The sequence below is a fragment of the Syngnathus acus genome, chromosome 2, assembly GCF_901709675.1.
Source record: "Syngnathus acus chromosome 2, fSynAcu1.2, whole genome shotgun sequence".
NCBI lineage: Eukaryota > Metazoa > Chordata > Actinopteri > Syngnathiformes > Syngnathidae > Syngnathus > Syngnathus acus.
The window spans coordinates 7743086-7765697 of record NC_051088.1 but is presented as its reverse complement, the minus strand read 5'-3'; the positions used below and the strand labels follow the sequence as shown (position 1 = coordinate 7765697).

At 39.1% G+C, this 22612-nt stretch overlaps 1 protein-coding gene across 1 annotated transcript in view; it reads left to right on the top strand.

Moving 5' to 3' along the window:
* Positions 1–17927, top strand: part of ajap1 (adherens junctions associated protein 1) — a 32076-nt gene extending 14149 nt beyond the window's left edge. Inside the window, exons 3-6 of the mRNA XM_037280386.1 lie at positions 5836–5923; positions 6071–6313; positions 7982–8114; positions 11033–17927. Coding sequence (XP_037136281.1) covers positions 5836–5923; positions 6071–6313; positions 7982–8054 — 404 coding nt within the window. The 3' untranslated portion in view covers positions 8055–8114; positions 11033–17927. The remainder of the gene's footprint in view (positions 1–5835; positions 5924–6070; positions 6314–7981; positions 8115–11032) is intronic.
* The last annotated feature ends 4685 nt before the right edge of the window (positions 17928–22612 follow it).

The following is a 22612-nucleotide window of genomic DNA, read 5'->3' as shown; positions in this document are numbered from 1 at the left end:
ATCAGAAGACATGAATAGAATCACTTTGCATGTCAAGGCCCAGGTGCCTTACTGTTGCAGAAAACCTTACTTTGCTTTCCCAACACATTAACACATGTCTGCTCATAGTGGCCCTGAGCTAATATATAATTACCACACAGCCATTAACCGCACAAGATTGCTGATTAAATACAATGTGGATGGAGACAAAGTTCCACAGGAGAGCTGCATGAGTGTGTGTGTGTGTGTGTGTATATATATATATATATAAAAAAGTGCGTGTATATATATATATATATATATATATATATATATATATATATATATATATATATATATATATATATATATATATATAAAAAAGTGTGTGTATATATATATATATATATATATATATATATATATACACACACGCACTTTTTTTTCCTCAACCAATTTTTTTTTCTCACATGGGCTGCACACAGCCAATTGTATTAATCTAATCATGCTGTTTATGTGAATCCTGCACCTCATTCAAACCACAATGTTATCAGCATCTGCAACTAAAAAACAAAGAAAAGTTGCTCTTTATTTTTTAAACACATTTAACATCAACAGCACTCCCTGCTGAATGTAACATTGTTGATGTATAAAACACATTTTCCCCCAGATTCAGATGATTAGTTTAATTGAATACATTCAAAGTAACTGCAGTATACTGTATAACTTTTTAAAATACTTATTATAACTTTACATAAGGCTTCTGTCACTGCAGATTAGGAAAAAAGTACTTATCATAATTAGACAGGCTCTCAGTAACTGTGAGATTACAGTATGTGCACTCACCCTTGCACTAAATAATCTGCATGAGTCAAACTGACTCATGAATAACGTCAGCAGTCAGCACAAATGAAAGCCATTAACGTGCTTTGTCTGAGTGAATAAGCATGCATATAATATGACCGCTATTATCTCATGTGCATTTGTATTTGTCGGGAATATATTTGGTGTGCGGGTGTTTAGTGCACAGTCCTCTAATTAATTCTGAAAAACATCCCACTGACATTGAAGTAGTTGGTGAGGAGTAGACTTCAGTTGACATTTCTGTGTATCAAGAATTAATACAATAAACTTTGAAACGCAATCTTCTGAGCATGCTAAAAACACTGTCAAGATTTTTTGTCTACCAAAATGAAACGTCTCTGTACATTACATCAAATGTTCTTGCTCTTCCGTATACACACAGGCAATCCTAATTGAACTTGCTATGGACGTTTTGTCTCCTCCTTCCTGTTGATATAGTCATGACTACAAATCGACTTTTTTTCCCCCTTGCATTGGATAGGCTCCTGGAGGCCCATGACCCTCATGAGGATAAGCGGTTCAGAGAATGGATGATGTAATTCAGAGCCTCATGCTCTTTCGTGACACAATAGTGGGAGCATAGCAGTATATCCAATGACCGCAACATGACATTCCCTCTGGCCCATTTTGCAGACCAATACCACTCATACTAGCTTGCTCAGCCAAAACAGAACATGAAAGGTAACCCATTGCTTAACCAAAGGATTCAATAGTCGTAGTACTTTGCAAATACTAAGATCAATGTCAACTCAACAAACCATCAACTCACTCAACACCACACACACAGCACTTTTGTCACCAAATAACGCAACTGGGCGAAAACAATAGAACTGATCACTAAATTACTTACTATACTTATACCTACTATAAACAAGAGAGAAACTAAAAAATATGAAAATTATTCTTGATGTTTGTTGGTGTTGTTTAAACCGTCAACTCACTCAACACCACACACACAGCGTTTTTGTCACCATTGTATAGGCTATAAGAGATGATTGAAAACGCAATCAGTAAAAGCGCTTTCAACAATTTTACCCCCAACCAATTCTACTACATACCAATACTAATATAAATGCAAATAAAAGCATTACGGGTTTGTACAAACTGGGACATTTGTGATATATTGTGCTCTCCCCCAACCTAAAGTGTAGAGGTGACTGAGTAACTGGAAGGTTGAGTAAGTAAGTGAGGTCAATGAAAAGAGTCAATAAATGAATTTTGTATTCGCAGGAGCACAATGCGAGGACATGTAAAAGGCATGTTAAGTGTCTCAGGAGTTAAAGTTTAAAGTATCACATTCACTGAGCATTGAAATGTAGCATTTAAACCTGTGGTAAGACAACTAAAGAAACCCCTTGAAAAATAGCATACAGAGAAAAGACATGGAAATACAGAAACCACTTTTACTATCAGTAAACCTGGCAGTCCAATTCATTTGCCCGCGATCACTAGTGACAATTGAAAGTGGATAAAAATCAATCTTCTTCTCCTGGGTATTTAATCTAGACTTAAATGCTGATGTCTGCTGACAGGCGAGGCAAGGTGAGGCACACCCCCTTTTCCACGATTTACACCCAGCCAGGAGGACATGAAGAGACTAGAATGTGCAGATGCTGTATGTATATGTCCTTTGCTCAACAACTTCTTCAGGGCTTCACATATTTGCCTTAAGCAAGAGAGGAGCAGATGCTGGCCATTTTTGATCCCACTATTAGACGGGAGATAGTCATTTGAAATATTTGAGATGGATGACATGCTACGTCTGATCGTTTCTTTTGGCTGCATTATACTGCCTGATACAACACTGCCAGAGTTCTCAACACCCAGAGAGAATTCCACCATTGCAATAAAAATTTAACTAATTGTTTGTTAAATTCCCTCTTTTTCCGAACAAACATTTACAGGATGTGACAGATTCAATAAATGTAATACATGTACAAATGCACAAATCTCTTATAAGCGATGCCACCATAGTAGCAATATGCCCCAGCTTCCTCTTTTTGGCCTCCTTTTGAGAAATTTCCATCCAGACTAACTAAATTATTCAGGGATGCCTTTGACAATGAGAGCGATGCATTGTAGAGCAATTGTTTCTGATCTCTCCTTCAACCTTTCCCTCATCTCTCTCTGCCCCACACTCCACTTTGCCTCTCTCAGCACTCTGTCCTTCAATAAGTGTTTTAGATTGCCTGGTGGCTCAGTGGAAATCAGTATAGATTGACACTTTGACACCAACGTTAATTGCCAATTCCTAACTATCAGCAGCCCGCCTTTGACGGAAGTCTTCCCCTCACCTGTCCTGTCAAGGTTTCTGGTTCTGGCAGAGGTGAGCATGGATGAGTTACAAAGGGTTAGGGTGTATCAAATATGTCTTTGTGAAGCACAGCTGGTAGTGAGGTCGCCGTATTTCTTTAAGCTCTGTCGCTGTTTAACAGATAAGGGGCGTTCCCCACATGATTCAAAGGCGTTATGAGCAAAAGCTGCGTGGGTGTTGTCTCCATTAGCTCCACATGTCTCTTATGCCAATTGCCTGCAGTGCAATTATACACTGATGGCCAGGCAGACGCACAAAATGAAAGCTGTTTGACACCTAGCAATTTCACACTCCCTTCCTATTTAGTATACATCCCATTAATCAATTGTTATGTCATTTATTTTAGCAGATAAATAGCCTCTGCATCCTCACTCTGGGATAGTTTGAATTCATAGCCGTTTTCACAACAGATTTTCATGTACGGTAACCTATTGCTTAAATTGCCCTTTTACCTGATTTGTATTAGTTCTAGTAACTTGTCACATAAAATTCCAAGCATACAAGCATAAACTGTTGTTGGTTGCTCATTGGTCAAGCAGATTTGTCATTGCCACGTCACTGACTAAAAATGACAATACGTGGCTCAAAATTAAAAAAAAATAAACACATGCTCACGTTAGAGGTTAAGGACAAAACCCAGACACAAAGAGAGACTTTTTTTTTTTTTTTTTTTTAAATATAGAGTATATCAAAAAGGCTCTTCTCTTTTCTTCAGTTTGGCCTCCAAATATAACAAGTTAGTTGTGACTTGCTGATCATCTGTTAACTTCCATTACTGTGGGCATATTTCTGCATCATCTTGAGAAGTTTACCGCCTTGCATTCTCCGGCGTCAAATCCACAAGGAGCCTCAACTGCCCGTCGGACCAACACTGGAATATTTAATTACATTGCTGTTCCCTGTCAACCCTGGCAACTATAGTTCATGCTCGCTACTCTGCCACTAATGTGGAGGGAGTTGGCCATTTCGGAGGAATCTTATGGCATGACAGAAAGCGATTTTAGGTGATTTCTTTTTCGATTAATAAAATGGTTACTAAGTCCCTCAATTGAAAAAATAAATAAAAATAAAGTAGTGAAATACGGGCTTTACTGTATTGATTCTCCGCCTACCCCTTGTTGCAATTTTCCTTCTTTTGCTTGGTTGATAGTTTTTAATTATTTTATCCACTGTTAAGTTTTTTTTAGATAGATAATGTGTGTACAGTCATACAACCTGCACTGATGTATTTTCAGATTATCTTTACATGCGCATTTATTAACAGGGCTCAGAATTTTTATATAAAGCTCCAGATCTTTTATTAAGTAGCAAGGGGGCATAATCCATTTCACCATTACCCTTTGTCGTGTACATCAAAGCATCAGGAAGCCATTAGTAGAGACTGCATCACTTGCTTTCCAGAGGTCTCTTCTGTACCCTTCATCTTTATCTACTGTACTCTTTATCATCTTCTCTACCTCTTTTACTTGGCAGAAATTTCACCAAACTGAGTACCTTTAAAGCAAGGTGCTTGCCAAAAGTGATTTTTCAGCCTGACTGCCAGCACAATGATTTAAAACATACTCAATGCAAATGGTCCTTCTGTTTCCTCCTCCGTTTCATTGTGTAGCTCCATAATTGTTTTTACTTCATTTTTTTTTCTTAGTTTCACTTAACACTTTTATTGTAACATATTTTATTTAAGCATCATTATTTATTAACTCACTCACTTCCAGCTGTTTTCAAAGCAGTTTTTCCCATATTTAGAGCATTTTGACAGGTGTTGTTCTATAAATGGACACAGCCATGTCGTCAGTCATGGCCAGAGAAGCTATGAAGGAAATGCAAATGACTTGTCAGAAATTAATCTGTCTTTTCTGCGGTAAAGGGCTCCTGATTGCAGCGGGAAGTTAAGGCTTTCCCCTGCCAAGTATAGATCTAATTTATCCAAGGTTGATTTGGACCAGAGAAGTTTATAATCCAAGAGGAGGCCGTCCAGCCGGGTGGCAGGCGGCTTTTCCAAAATGACTGAGCTGCACTTCCTTTTGGGCTTTCCAAAGACAAATTAGCTTGGATCAGTCCCACTAGACAGCTGGTTGATGGAGAGGTGAGATGTATAAGGCCCACTGAGGCCTTTTCATCATGACGGCTCTTTTCTTTCTCCTCTTGAAGCATGTCACCTGCTGCAATATATCATTGTGTCCAGTCAACTTTCATGCACGGTCACTCAGACAAATGGCATGTTAATAAAGCTAAAATATGAAACAATGAACTCGTGTAAAAAAACATAACGTCACGTTTTTTGTTGTGGGTTTTGGGTTATCGTCTACATTAGTGTGGGGAAAAGAAATTCAACCAGTATCTTGCACAGACTTTGAACTAAGGGTTTGATATACGTAGTAAGCCCATATCAAATTTAGCAAGCCGATGAGTAGGACTATGTGATTAATTTACGAAAAGTATAGTGAAGTAATTTTAATTAAGAAAATATTGTTAGTTTTCTGATGTTAAAAAATGAAATATTTTATTATTATTATTATTATTTCCATTTCAAAATCTTTAAAAACTTGTGTTTGGTTTCAGGAGAAGTCAATATCAAAAAGACCATATTGCCCAGCCCTACCAAGAACACTGAGCATTTTCTGTTTTTTTATTAGATTTGGGGGGGCTTTCAACTATTAATTGTATTTGTGTCTTCTCGTTTCTTGACTGTATTTTAGGTTTGGCAGTTCACCAGATAATCACTATCACTGTGTCTCTCATTATGGTTATCGCAGCCTTGATCACAACACTCGTCCTTAAAAACTGGTAGGAAAGTCTCCTTTCTTTTTAGTCTGACAAAACAATGTAGAGAGAACTTTACAATTTTCTTCAGATACGTGTATGTCTGTAGAATTCTCAAGCATAAGGTATGATTTTATTTTGGTTTCTTGTCTTTGGTACGTGTTTTTGTAGCTGTGCACAGTCAGGAAATGGCCGCCACAATAGCCATCAGCGCAAGATCCACCAGCAGGAAGAAAGCTGCCAAAACTTGACAGATTTCACCCCAGCCAGGGTTCCCAGCAAGGTGGATATTTTCACTGCCTACAATGACAGCCTGCAGTGCTCTCGTGAGTGTGTTCGGACGGCGGTGCCCATCTACACTGATGAGATGATCCAGCAGACGCCCGTCTACAAGTCTGCTTACAATGGAAACAGGTACACTTGACAACACAGCACGCATTTCATTTCATGTGCTTCATACAGAATGTGTGTACTATCTATTACAATGGAATTCTTGATGTTGCACAAGTTGGAATTTCATCAAACATTTTGGTCTCAAAATCGCACGTTTTAGCTTCCAAACCACCAGGAAAAGTGCTGTATATTTGTACACTTGTGATAACAATACTGTAAAGTGTTTCATTCTTTCTATTGTTTACTATTAAAAATATACTAGACAGCCGTTTGTTTGATAAATTTTGAAAAGGAGCTAAGGTCTGTGACATGCCTCGCCATCCATTACTCTTTAATTGTCATAACAATTAACCTTATTTTATTTGTGTCAAAAAGTTGTTTTTTCTTTTAAACCAGAAACACAGATAGAGACAACAATTTTGTATGGCCGGAAATGTTTTAACCAGGAACGGATTATTTTCGTTTCCATGGCAAAAACTGTTTTGAAATTGGTCGACCGTAACGCGGGGCAGATTATGTTTGACATTAAAGCTTCCTCTGGCTATATTGATTATTATTTAACTGTCAGGCTTTACAAAGCGTAACAACTGCAATTGTTTTTGCAAACTGAAGATTGTACTATTTTTTTCCTGTCAACTATAATGGAAACACACTCGAATGAAAACCATTGAACCAGCTACTTAAGGCTAAAAGGCCCATTTCTTGTCTTAATGTTTGAGGAATCCTTGCCCCCAGGCGCCAGGACTGCTCTGCAATAGTTACATGGTGCACTTTTTAATCCTAATTAACTGATTTAAACCAAAAGCAAATTTGCCGAGCCACAAATCCAGGACCCTAGAATGCTGGCTGTGCAGCATGCCTTGTACATAAAGTCGCACACAACTGTATGACTGTAATCCACCAGGGGCTATCACTGCTGCTGTTGTTGTGTATAATGAGTCGGCCAATAGATGTGGTGAAATGGGCTATGAAGGCTCTACGGGGATTTTTCTGCCTGATAGAAATTGCAGACAAGTATATTATTTTTGAAACGTCAACCTCTCCTCCCGGAAGGCTCACAATGTAATATTTGACAAGGCAATACGTCCAAGTCAGTTTTAATAAAATAGTCACCACTGCAACTTAACACTTAAATCCATGTTTACATGTTCACCAGTGGGGGATCCCAAAACACAAATGTTGGTAAAGCATTGATGCATTTCAGGCCAATAAAGACAGCATTTTGCTTTGTGGACGAACATGGCTGGCAGGGGTACCATGTAAAAATCTCCTTTTGGAGTTTTATACCTTGAACATTGTACGCGTCGCATAATGAGAAGCTTCTTCATTTTAACAGCATTCACTGTCAGAGTGGATAACAGTTTGTGTCATCTGAGCTGCTGGGCATGCAAAGATGGTCACACTTACTTATTGTATCCAAAGCCCGCAACAGATTTATTATGCTGGCAGTGAGGGAGGAGTAAATTATCTGGTGCAAACAGTCCAAAGTGTCTTTAATATTTGAACAGACTACCTACAAAGTGTTCTGCTGGTGCACATGATTTTTGTAGGTTTGTTGTGGCACATTACACTAATTTTATTATTATGACAACTGCCCATCAATACAGTTGCCGATAGTGAACTTCATTACAATACAAACTGTTCATTGTATCATTGGATGAGGTTTTAACATTTATACTTCACTCACAGGCCTTCACCCTCCGAAAGACAACTGATTCCTGTCGCCTTTGTGTCAGAGAAATGGTTTGAGATCTCTTGTTGACAAGCTGAAGGCCTTGTTCACATCCCTTTGGAGAAAGAGGCTTCCCGAATTCATGCTTTGGTATGTACTGTATGTTTATGTGCCCCTTCCTTTTCTCTCTTCCTGTCAATAACATTGAGGTTGATATTATCAGCCATTAAGAATGTTGTTCACGACATAGACTTGATTGTTGATTAAATATGTCTTGATGCCATTAGTGTAAAACAGTTGGCACCACTCGAGCAGGGGTGCTGTTTGTCGTCGATAGAGAAGCATGACAACTATAGTTATTTGCGAATACGCCAAATCTTTAACCCTAAAGCAGCCAAATAAAGTCTGAGAAATTAAACAGAACTTTATTGCACAAAGGCAGCAGAGTAACAGAACCACTAAGTATGCTAACTGAAAGCAACAACAAAAACGCCAACTTGCAAATGAAAGAATCAATGGTGAACAAACTAAAGTACCGTACTTTTTGGACTAAAAGTCGCTCCGGAGTACAAGTCGCATCAGCCATAAAATGCCCCAAAAAAGTGAAAAAAAACATATATAAGTCACTCCGGAGTATAAGTCGCATTTTGGGGGGCAATTTATTCGACAAAATCCAACACCATGAACAGACATGAACGAGCAACAATAGGTATGCTAACGTGACATAAACACAAACAAAGAGCTGAGAACGGGCCTGACGTAACATTCAGAGTTATTAAAAAAAACCTATTACATAAATAACACGTTTATAAAACCATCTGTATCACTCCAATTCATTAAATCCATCGATCGGCCTTTGTCAACAATGGGTGCGCGCCGCTGACGGCGCTTGCACTTCAAAATATTCCACAGGCCCATATAACGATATATAAATTAGATATCAAATAACTATTATATAAGCAATAATATTATCAAACCATCTGTGCACTCTAAATCATTAAATCCATCGATCAAATTCCTCGTCCTTTGTCAACAACGCCGCGCGTGCGCCCTGACGTCAGCCTCGTCGTTATTCCACAGATCTAGTATATAACTAGATTGTAGCGTTAACAAAGTACAAGGAAAGACGTTGGTTTGGTAAACGGCTCTTTATTTAACAAAACAAACTTCCAGGCGTGTGGCGGCGTGGACTTCCAGCCACGGAGGTGGAAGAGAGATCCATAGAATAGGACCGGGCGTGCGTAAAAGCCATGACCGAGCCCCATCCACCGTCCCCGGACAGCCACCCGGCCGAGCGCCGGCCCTCGACTTCCATCTACGGAGGTGAAAGAGAGCTCCGTAGAGTAGGACCGGGCGTGCGTAAAAGCCATGACCGAGCCCCATCCACCATCCCCGGACAGCCACCCGGCCGAGCGCCGGCCCTCGACTTCCATCTACGGAGGTGAAAGAGAGCTCCGTAGAGTAGGACCGGGCGTGCGTAAAAGCCATGTCCGAGCCCCATTCACCGTCCCCGGACAGCCACCCGGCCGAGCGCCGGCCCCCGACTTCTATCCACGGAGGTGAAAGAGAGCTCCGTAGAGTAGGACCGAGCGTGCGTAAAAGCCATAATAGTTTTTCAAACCTTCTGTGTCACTCCAAATCCTTAAATCCTTCAAACTCTTCGTCCTCCGTGTCACTTAGAAACAAAGCCGCTAATGATGCCGGTAGTACGTGGGGCCCTTCGTCATCCCGTGATCAATCTTTGTCCTTTTTGTAAACAACCGCCGCGCCGCGTCGCCCTGCTGACGTCACTTGAAATTCAAATTACAGTAATCCCTTGCTACATCGCGGTTCGTTTATCGCGGTTTCACTTTTTTTTTTTTTTTGAAAGTTTTTGAAAAAAAACATAAGTCGCTCCTTATTACAAGTCGCCCCCCCCAAACTATGAAAGAAATCGCGATTTATAGTCCGAAAATTACGGTAACTCGAGGGAGCCACAACTGTCAGGCATTGGGGAATGAGGACCCAAGTATAGGGAAGCAAGGAAGTGAGGATGGGGTTAAATAAAAAAAAACATTAATCTAAATGAAACAAAAGGCAAACAAGGCACTGTTGTTTGTGGAAAAGCTAAAGGAACAGAAGCTCAAAATAACGGACAACAAAGTGTCAAAATAAACACTTGCTAAACAGACTTGCACATGATCATACAATAACCAGGCGTGACATGAACAGCACAACGCACATCACATAGGACACTGACCCAACAAAGACTGACCAGAAAGAAGGGAGGCAACGAGGAACACCAGGACAAGACACTAGTGGCTGAGGGAGCTGATTGGCTAACAAGAACAATTGGAAACAATGATTCGAGATTAAGGAAAGAAAAAGAACACAAGAAAAACATAACACTGACTTAAGGGACATGAAAAACAAATCAAGTAAACTAAGAACATGACGACAACAGGATATGTAAGACGCTAAAGTGAAAACAAGAATTGCATCATTTCGTATGGTTTGTCTGTAAAACAGACAAATTATACGAAATGGTTCTTTGATTATTTCTAGCACGAAAGAGACGATGTCACAAGACTTGACATTTTTATACATTATACACTATGCTAATAATCACCTGAATGGGCAGCATTTGAAATTCAAATTGTGAAAGTTAAACAAGTGCTCTGGTCCCGCAGGTCATCCCGGGGGAAGGTATTAGGTTTGCCTTTGACTCTTATTTGAAAATGAATACATTTCCTGCAGGTCGTGTAGTCAGAGTAAAGCATCTTCTTGATCCTAGACATACATTAGTCTCAGGCACTCATTCCTTATAATCTCTGCAATATAAGGAATGAGTGCCTTTTAGGAATGTATAGGCACTCATTCCTTTATATTAGGCACTATAATGGAAAGGCAATAGTTAATGCATGATAATGTACTATATGCTTTGGGGGCGCGGGGTAAGAGACAAACTAACTCCAACTAACAAATTTTATATAACAAGAACAAGAGTTTTAATCAGTTGTTGCAGGCATTTTTTTTTAAAACTGAGCTCCTAATCAAGTTTCATTACTTTGTTCTTTGCATCTCCACAGGATCTAAATGGACAGAGCGGCTTCTTTTGTAATGTAGTGTGATCTCTCTTTGGACACTGGTGAAGATATTTATTTTTCTAGAGATGACATCCAGAGCAGTCACAGTTCATACCCGGCCCATATTTCATCATCAAGACGTAGACTATATACCGTATTTGGTACATTCACAGGATATGTGGACGAGACTGTGAAAATGACTGATACATCTAATCAATGATAAATGTATGACATTTGACCAAGGTACCCAAAGAGGCTTCTGCGGGTGGAAGATGAACTCAATTTCTGAACAATGTGCCAATAATGCCACTATGTGCCACAACCTGGATAGAAAGAAGTTGTCATGACAACCGATGGACTAAACAAAGAGAGTATCAACATTGGGTTTGTTTGTTTTGTTTTTTCTTGTTTTTTTCAAGAAATGTCAAAATGCTATAAATGTATTTGGATATGTAGTTTTACGAAATATTTTGAAAATGGGTCATGAAGATATTTATTTAAAACTAATAAACTGGAAAGATGGAAGACAAAATATAATACAAAGTCCCATTTTAAAAATAAAACTGCTATTTTTTATACAGAAAAGTCTGCCGCACCCCCTGACAACGATTCAAAGCCCCTTGGATTTTCCACTCTTACTCACACATACTTCTGTTTGAGATTTAATTCCCTGATTTGAATGACCGGGAAAATTGAATATTTCTTTTAAGTACATTTGCTTGCTGCAACATATCTCACAGCTGCCCATGTATGAATGGATTCAGTAGGGACACCTTTATAACAAACTGCGTACAGCTGGACAGGACATTTGTCTGCCTCAGGTCTAATTTATTATTACCCTCAAAGCAGTTTTGAGATCAGTATTATATTTGTTCATGATTGAGTGATCAATCAACAAGCCTCACAAGCGAATAAGTCTTAATATGGATGTGACTATTTCTATGAATGGGAAAACAAATACAAGATGAAACCCTCTTGAGTGACATTTTACCAAGTTTATTCCATTTATGAGACAATAGTTTCACCACCTATGAAGCTGGTTAATATTTATAAAATCAGAAAAAACAAAACCAGTCTAATGAAACACAACATAATAAAATATTACTAATACAAACAAAATAATCACTCTTACGTGTAGACTAATTAATACAAAAAAGGGGTAACTCAGGATCCAGGTCTGCATAGAACCAAAATTTAGACTGACCCAACAAGTCAGTGACTGGGGATCATGCGATAAATGTTTTCTACCCAAGTTAATAGATGGGAACAACAGGAGGGCGGGCTTTCATACTTCTCCTTTTCTGGTCCTAAACAGTTGAGTGCTTTGTATATTCACGCCCCCCCCGGCTTGGTGTCTTTTCACATGGTTTAAAAAACAAAACAAAAAAAAACTCTGAGCACGTCAGAATGAGTCACCCAAATCAAAAAAAGTTAATTCTGATTTTTTTGTATGTGCGTTTTCACTTAAATGCGCCATTGCAAATAAATTAACTTTCACACGGCCACTTTATACATGAAAAACTGAAAGCTCGTTTGCCAAAGCCCTTATCCCTCTCAGATGCCGACAATTGCGAGTGTTTTCAAAGGCAGCAAATATTGTATTCCTGTCACGATTCGTTTAATGTCATAAATAATCACCAAACAGAAGCTAGAGCCGTTCACTCCAAAAATTTCCTTGCGACAAGCAAAAACGCTAAAACTGTTGGCAAACATTTTGTTTGGTGAACCTTTGCGACCTTGAATGAAGCCTGACAAACTCTGACGTTAATGCGTATTTCTCGACCTTTGCCAACAGAAATGTTCGTCCACTCAGTGGGATAAGGGTGCAAGTCTTCCTTTTCAGCTATGATTTATTTTTCATTATCTCACTGTAATATATATTTATTTTTGTCAGCTGCAGCAGATTTTATTTTTCAACACAACACCGTGCCAAGTTTGCTTGGAAGCCACCAGTTGATTTGGTCTCCACCTGGGTTTTTGACAAAATACACCTCACCAAGGGGGTATACAAACACACGATGGATCAAAACGGACCAAAAGGTGCTAGTGTGAAAGCACCCTAGGGCTCTCATGAGATCCTCTAAGCTCCAATAAGTTCCCAATGAAACACAATTTTTGAAAGAATGGATTATGTTTGTGCTTTTAGGAAGCCACCGATGGGTCAACTTTTTGTATGTACTGTCGGTTTGTACAAAGCACAAATACATTTCTGCAATTATAAATGTTTTTGGCTGTAGATAGCACTTGACAGATGTGGACTTAACTGCATTGGTCACCGGAAGTCACCAAGGTGATTATGGTTTTATAGTCATTTCCTTCCGATACATCGCAACAGGTTTCCCCCCATGAGATCATCATCATAAATGAAAGCTATTAAGGAGGGACCCAGATGGCCTGGGAAAAAACACTGTGGCGCAAAACTGCTTTTTGCCCATTTCCGACATGAAAACCGAACTCTCATGAATGACATAGACCAGTTCAGCCTCACTCGTGTGTCAGGCTGCTGAGTTGCTTCTTTGACATAACATATATATTTTTGAATGAAGAGTGTTATCTTAATGGATAGAAGGTTATGATGAAAAAAAATGTATATTATACACGTGTAAATGTATTTTATATATATTTGCTTCTATTTGTGTACAGGTGTGTAACGTTTTGGGTTTTTTGAGGTTTTTTTGCCCGTTTTCGGGACAATTTAAGCTAGGTCTGAGATAGTGTCTTTGTTTACATGTGTAATTACGGTATTTCTTTCAAAACACAAAACTAACCTTGTGCCAAGCTTCTTACCCGCACTTTCAAGCAGTACATGTATGATATCTTTAGACAACCAGTGTAATACTTCTGTAGACGCTGCAATTAGATCAGAAACTGGAACTTAATTTCCGGGGAAAACAGTGACGATGAGACATCTTTGGTTCTTCTGTATTCATGTTCGGCTGGGAAACCAATGACTTATTGTCATTTACGTGGTAATTATGATATACCGTGTTTCATCACATGAAAAATAAATGGTACAAACCTTACAGTAGCTGCCAGGAAGCCAACCAATTGCTTTTGTACAAGATAGTGTTACATTCATTTGTCACACTTTTATGTTGTAACATATTTTGCCAAATAAGATATGATTTACCACAATATTTACAGCAATTATGGCAATAGGTTTGATGTGTAAATGAAACGAATTGAAGCCGACTCCAAAGGCCAAGATTTGAGATGTGCCTGATGCGATTTGGAAAATTGTATCAAAGGATAAACTTGTGTTATTTCAACTTGGGCCTTATCTTAAACTCCGTGTGTGTCTCTTGAGTTGCAAGTCACAGAGATAAGATGGTCGGTCTTGTGGGTCTTAAATAATTCATAAAATAACTGAAATATTTAAATATTGGATGGCCTGTCAAAAAGCTTCTGCAGAAAGAGTCTCAGTCTTTTGATGAAACTCACCACATCAACTTTTGATCCCCTGATTAAACTATCAGTGCCACCAAGAACTTTTGTTTTGTCACAGAATGCATGTTTTTCCCCTCATAATGTAGTGAAAATGCAATATCAAGTCAACATTTACATGACCATCACGTCTGTGAGCATGTTAAATCTTTTTTATCTTTTTTTTTTCAAAATAGCAAATCAGCTATTTGTCAAAGGGGCTATCTCCACTACATGTTGCATGACTGGTTTGTTCCTAATTTGTTTTCCTGCCTTGCATGTGGGCATCTTGTCATTCAGTGAGCAAGTAAAATTGGAGCATGTTGACACCATATGTGTATTAGGAATCTTTTTTTTTTACCCATAGGCATATCAGCAAAACTTTGAGTTTTACTCAAGTCAAATTGTAACTGTCACACAGTAACACCTTCAAATTAAAATCTTTAACGAATTGGAAAATATCTATGATGGCTGCATGAAGTCCCTATTGCAAAGCTTATGATTTTGCCCTCCTGCCAATGAAAACAAAACTGATGAAATGATAATTATGTTCCTTGTGGAGATACAAATTGCTTGTTTACAATTCCATGCAGTGAGTGGTGGCTACTTGTACTAAGATGACTGTTGATGTTATGCTGGGAAACAATGAATCACAAACATAAAACCCAAGTTGCACTAATCCCAAATCATCACACACAAAACATGTGAAAATATGTACTCAGAGCCACATAGACTAATGTTCACCATGTTTAGGCTCCCAGAAAGACTGTGAACATATTTGAATTGTTTCTGACTTACTTTCACTGTATCTGGCAACTGCGAACCCATTTAGTGGTGAAAATTGATACCACTTTAATCATGCCAGAAAGTTTGAAACTTGAGCAAGTTTACTCTGAAATAGTTTTCATTACGACTAGAATTTCTGGAACTCAATCTGGCATTCCAGAATTACATTTAGTTGGGTAAAAAAAAATCATAACTGATATATAAGAAAAATGACTCGTGCTTTGTTGCCTTTTTCTTTGTATCTTGTAGTTGTTGCCTATTAGAGTGGTGTATTCTAGTAATGATCTCAAAAAAGAAAAAAACAGGCAAGTAGCTGAAAAGTCTTAACGAGACACCAAAGACTAGACACGCCTTTGTGACAACAACCGGATATTTTCAGACTATTGTTTCCATTTCCTTATCTCCCCATTCAGTTGAGCTCCTCTCAGCACAATCAATCCAACAGCAAGAAATCCGGTCAAGATGGGGACACTGCATTGCCATATCGCACTCGTGTTAATTAATGTTGGCAATTATCTATACCCTAAACAAAACTACACTTTGGTAGGTGCTGGCATTTTTCATCAGCAGAACTCAAAAGATCTAAGACATTCAACGTATATAAAAGAACGATTTCCTCTTGAAACAATTTTACGATGACAAATAGACAAAGTACTTCCACAGATTGAGACCGATTTGTGAACACTATTGAGAGAAAGAGGATTATGAGTACGAGGCAGATGGTGGGGCAAATTCAGTGTATGAATTTTCTTTAATTATCACCACTGTGTTCTCGCTTGCGGTGAGATGGAATTGATTTTACAATCAACACCAAAGGAATTACTTGGCGAAGAAATGGTTCATTTGACAACTAAAATGTTTGAGTCAGGGAAATAAGGAGATATGTTTATCTTGGTTTGCTAAAATGTGAAAAAAGAGCTTTTTGTGTCCATTTTAGTTAATTTTGCCCTGTTTTCTCCTCCCAAAATCTAAGGTCAGCAGTTATCCATCCTATCAATAATTTTTCATCTCAAAATGTTTGCCATCCGAGTCAACCCCGTTGGCTGTCCTGCGTGTAAGCCATCAAGGGTTGAATTTGACTTGTGAATTTGCCAGCTTCCATGCAACCAAAGTCGAGTAACACCTCACAAACTCGCTGCTCGTGGCTCTTTGTGTTGGAAGCAATTGTCACCATCATAGTCACTGGCTTTGCCGTGTATCTAATTATCTAAATGTGCAAACTTGCAGCCCCTGTGTAAACACAAGATCCAGCTTTGACAAATTCAGTCCCACAATTATAGGTAAACAAATGTGGGCTCTGCAGTCATGCCTCTGATGCGGCAATTTGTAGTATCAAACAGGCTCTTGAAGGAGACTGATGCAAACATGACTTTTTCACCCTTGCCCAAAAAAACAGGTGGCGCTGCCAATAGGTATCTTACTTTTTAATACAACCACATTTTTAGGCAGTACGTGACACAATGCCCTGATTTAATTAGCAGTTCCACCACAGGCCGGACCTCACTATTGGATTAAACTAAAGAGGGGAAAAGATGGAAAAACGCTATAGTATCTTCTCATTACGTAGCATCCCAAAGTAGCACACAAAACTAGAGCGCTGCTTCAAAAAAAACTGGCTTTTTGAACAAACCAACCCTGGGGTGTTTTTCTGGATAGATTGTTTCATGGTATAATCCATATATTAGACAAGATACTGGGGTGTTTTTCTGGATAGATTGTTTCATGATATAATCCATATATGAGACAAAATACACAACAGAATTGTCTAACAGCCTTGCAGGAAGTGGAGAGTTGAATTGATACTACTTAATGCCAGGTCTACTTCCGCAGAGCCTTTCAGACAAATTCTGCCTCAAAATACACAACATGATTAAAAGGAACCAAGAATAGAAGGACACACATAGAATCTGTCAATCCAGCCATCAAGATAGCAACCAACCCAATTAACAGCTCAGTTCCAAACTACAGATATAGAATCAGGAATGCATTGACGAATGTTCCGATCCACAGGCTGATCCTGAAATCAGATTGGAAGAGGGCTGTAAAATAATTATTTAATATATTAAATATTTAACTATGTGTAATTATTAAATATACTTTCAAGAGTGAAGTTGAATAGGCACATTTTCTTTGGTTGAGAGGGACACACTGTTCTAAAGTACAATCACGATTCATAGCTATCATGAGAAACTTGACTCAAGTTGTGTTGTTGCCATAAAAATGAGAGGTTTGTACTTTGTATCGAAACGTTTTTATATTTGTGTTTAATATATACATGAGTACCTCTGTGAACTTTTGTACAAGACCTATGACTTTATGACCTGTATTTACAAACACGTGCAAACAACACAACTCACAAAGAAGTCTGTCTCCGCGACGGCTAATTGTTGTACAACTTTAATTTGTTTGTTTTGTCTTGAGAAACCGCACCTCTTCTTTTTGTAGGTATCGGTACACATTACAATTTCCAAGTGACTTTGATTTGGTTACTCTTGTACTACTAAGCTCTGTATTTGCAAGCACTGTAAATGCGATTCTCATTGGATTCTTCCTCTGTACATTTAGTACTCTGATGTTGCTCCTAATAAAATGTAAAACAACATGAGCTTGTTCTATAATAAATTTGTTGACATGAATCCCAGTGAGAAGTGTTCAGGACAAACTGCACAAAATAAAATACTTAAATATCCATTTAAGTTTGATTCTTTATGCATTTGTCTTTCCTCTTTTGCAGCTATATAAGCAAATTCCTTTGTTCAGACAATAAAAAAAATTTAAGTTGTTACCTGCTGACAGTTTCGATTGATTCTCCAGTCTTTCCTCAGATCCGTCATCCGACGTGTCATTTATCCATTGGCCGGCTCGGCAGACCTGTCAAAGTCCGTCGAGCTGGGTTAGGGTCTTTGGAGAAGGGAATCCCAGGTGTGTGATAGGGTGTACGCCCTCTCGTCTCTGTTGATGATCCCGCTTGCTCGCTTCCTTATCTCTATGGCATCCTTGATCCACCGCTTTAGTTTGTTAGATTCTGTTATGATTTTCCCCCCGTCCCAGTCCATGATGTGGTTGTTTCTTCTGCAGTGGTTTGTGATGGTTCTTTAACAGCTGCATCATACTGGAAGGCATGCCTTGCTGAACATGATCCACTGTATTAGGATTGTGCTGTCAACAAATTAAACCAGCATTAGATTTTTAAATTAAGGTAACAAACACATCCCTGCTGTGGGGAAAAAGTTGTGTTTTGGATGCCACAATGCATGCTGGGATGCATCAGGCATCAGTGGGGGGAGGTGAGGACAGTCTGTTTAAAAGAGTGGTGCATCATGGGTTTGGCTCCTTGACAAAGCAGAGTGAATTGCCCAACACTTTATCAAGGTGATTCTGCCATTTCATTTGGGGGTATTGAATGACATGCAGGATGGACATCGTATACAATTAAAATTGATGACTTAGGTTATTTAAAAGAAAAATGACTTGAAAAAATGGTTGTTTTGCAGTGAACCCAGATGAATAATACAAGTCACTTCCATTGTAGGTTAAATTATGTTGCGTTGCAGTGTTTGCAATTGGTGTGACCTGTCTCAGCCACTGCACAAAGCTAATTGCACCATTACCAAAAATGAAAACTAAAACAACAATTAGACTTAAAGGAGTGAGCTTTCATCTCAACTGTGACAATTTTCAGAGGGGATTCCATTGCTTTGCATTAGGCTTTATTTTGCTCCTCGCTTTTCAAGATGCTCTGCTGGTGTCTGTTTAGTTTTAGTTTGTGCTGCTGTCATTAGCTCTGCACCTCTCCATCCAATTTATCTAATCAGCTCCTTGCGTGCCCTTGTCCTCAACCAGCTGTGTCTCACACGGCTGATCAACCTGAGTCTGTTGAATTCATTGGTTTGTGTTCCTGTCTTGCGCAAGTCATGGTGCTGTGTAAGATGTTTTTTTTGGGGTGTTGCAGTGGTTTTGTTTGCTTTTCTGTGTGTTGCATTGTTTGTATGTTGTTGTACATGTCTTGAATTGCAAATGCTTAAAAGAGACTTTTTAAATGTATTCACTGCCTGTGCTTATCACGTTAACTTTACATCTGGTATTATTACAAAATGTGTCATTGCTGCTGCCATTATAATTATGGTCTGAATGCTCTCTGCCTGCCCCAACTCATCACGCTTTACAAAACTGTTCGGTTGGCAGTACACTATTATTTATCAGGATAACATGGCATAAATGAGCAATGACATATGTGCATGAGGAGCCATAAATGCTGCAGTCCCTATTTTTCTACCTGATTAAGGTGTGAAATGTCTCCAAGCTCTGTTGGCTCTTCTTCTATCTTGTGCAGCCAGTCAGTAATAATAGCTTTGATTAAAGTTTTCTGAGCTCAGAAACTATTTGTTTAGTATTCACTTTGCGATGGTGGAAAAGTTTACCTGGCCAGCGTATGAGGTCTTTTGGCACATCAGCACAGCGGATCGGACGGTTATGGCTGTCACAGTGACTTAAAAACATGCAGTATGATGTTTCACCTTCACGGGGTTCTGGTGCACACAAGAGAAAAGATACATAAATCTTTATTTAATGTGCATTTCCATCAAAACGTTTCTGATTTAGCTGCTGGGAGAATACAACCCTAGTCATTATGAGAATTCAGACTTGAATGTATATGCAGTGGGAAATAGACAAGCTCATATCGAATAGTTACGGTAAATATGATTATAAAGTTGACTCGTTGCCATGAGAGAGTGATGCGCTTTAAGTTTTGTTTATATTAACTACCGTATTTTCTGGACTATAAGGCCCACCTGGATATGCGCCGCACCAGCGAAAATTAGGGGAAGATCCTGTTTTGTTCATATATAAGCCGCACCGGACTATAACAGGTGTTGTAATGTTTCAATTTGAATTACGTCACAGGGTTCAAAGCTGGTGCAAAAGTTAGCGGCTTATAGTCTGGAAAATATGGCACTTTCTTTGACAGATCCACAGCACTGTTTTATTTTTTCCTCATAAACCTTGCCGCAAACTATAATCAAGACATTTCAGTCACATCCATTAGCCTGATCAACATGCTTCTTATTGATCAAAGAAAATATACTTGGATGTGCACGCCTGTCAACCAGCGTAACCTTATTTCTTTTTTTTATACTCATGCTGTCTAGGTGTTTTAAGAAATAGTGTTCTCCTGTTTGACAGATTTGCACGGGCAGAATGAGTACTCCCTAAAGCTGGGCCCTGTCCTTGTAGACCGATTGCTTGGCGGCATTAGAATGAAGCCAGATGGATACGTCCACACTGACTTTGACAAGCCTACAGCACCCCCTTGTTCCTCATACATTAAGTAGAATTATGCAGCCCTTCCCACACAGGCAGTCCGGATCAATGGGGTGGACAGCACATGCCAACAGCTGCCAGGGAGATACTTTAGTGTGGTGTGATCAATCCTGCCTGCAAACCTGCACCTGCCAAAGACACTGACACCCCTCAAGGGCTTGGACAGTACAGTTGACTAGTCCAATGTTTCTAAGTATAGAGGAGAGGGCCCAGGCCGCTTCTCACTGGCAGCTTGGGCAAGAATGCGAGGGCCAGGCAAGACTGCCACTATCGTATTCTTCAGTTTTGGATGGCCACCTGGCCCCCACCCACTCCACACACACTTTAAGGATTGGCAACACACTTTTCACTCTCCTTCTTAGAGACAAGACCATTGTTGAGGCGGGGATGGCTAATCCAACTTAGTGTTTATCCAGATCCCTCTTATGACAATTTCCCTTCAAAAAACATCCGGCAAATTACTGTACAGAATACAATCGAAAGCAATTACTGTCATTGGGTGGTGCAGACATGGTACATCATTTTTTCAGACTGAAACTTGAATTAGCTCTGCTGTGGCCACGATTGTGTACGTATGTCCCATCACAGTGTGAAAAGTCAGTAAATTTAGTTATCTACCCAGTGGTTCTCAAAACCTTGTCCCAGTCAGTATGTGGGTCATTTGTTATCCTATTGCACAGAGAAACTGAGCAAAACATTGCACATTGAACACCAGTCTGGAAAAAATTTTGAATTTGATGAGTCAGGTATGTCTGCCTGTGCCTTTGTAGTCTGTATACGTGTCAAACTGCCGGTCTCGGTCCCATGATACCATGTATAAAAGAAAGAAATAAGGCATGGCCACAAGATAGCAAGAATTAGTAAAAAAAAAAAAAAACAATGTTAAAAAGTGCCATTTGATGAGATAAACTTAGTGCTCACAATTTTCAAGAAAAGTGCTACATTTAAGAGTCAATTTCTACAGTCCTGCTTAGTATGTGGATTTATAGCGATGGGTATTTCTCCCCCACCTAGGCTGCTCTACACAATAAGTGGTGACAGGCTTGTTGGTGAGGCAATGTACCTCAAATTCCCACACATTTTATGTAAAATTACAGCATAGCCAGGAGCTAAGTAAAGCTGTTATATCCGGTAGTTACCCTAAGCTATGCTCTCAGAAGTGTGTCGTGTAATGTCAGTCTGTTTCAAATAGTGGTGCAATAGACAAATGATATTATTTATAATTGGGGTGGGGTGAAATATTTCCCTCTTCCTACAGAGGTGTTACAGAAAATAATTGAGAAGCACTTTTATCATGTAAAACTGGTCCATGGCAAAAAATGAAAAGCTTGAGGGCCAGTAATTTATAAGACTACATACATGTACAATACAGAAGAAGCATTAAGAACTCTTTAATGATTAAATATGGAAGGGTTCGGCATGAACAATGAATCACCAATGCCTGACAGAGAATGGCTATAGTTGCCTTGATTTGCTTTGATTTTAATCCTTTGAGACCATAATTTATATAGCCCTAAAGTGCTAAAATTGGACAAGGCTGTCCAACATAAAGGCCGTACTGAAAAAAACCACACACGTATCTTAATCACCCCCCAATAACGTAGAAATGAGTCTGTAAAATGTAGAAGATGGTTGGGAGATGAACTCGATAGTGCTTACAGCTAAAAGGGCTAAAATCTAATTCATCTCATCCTTGACAGACACATTTGAAAATACATTCAGTCGTATAGCCTGGAGTGGCCAGAGGTGATTGGTGGTGATGTCATTCAGCTAAAATAGCTCCTCATTAGCACCTCTGAAGCGGGCTGTATGATTAATCATCATGGAAGATTTACAATCCAATTAGAGAATGTCTGAGGGTGGAACAAATGATTCACCTTTTTGAGGGAAGCACATCAATGAGAGGACCCGAATGGGCTTTGGGGACAAGTATTGTGCCTCAGGCTGATTGATGCCAAAGAAGATTGGTGCTGTCCCCAGGACAGCGGATGTTTGTCACATTTGGAAGACATCACTCACCCTGCCGTATCATCAAAAAATGGCGAGCCAGTA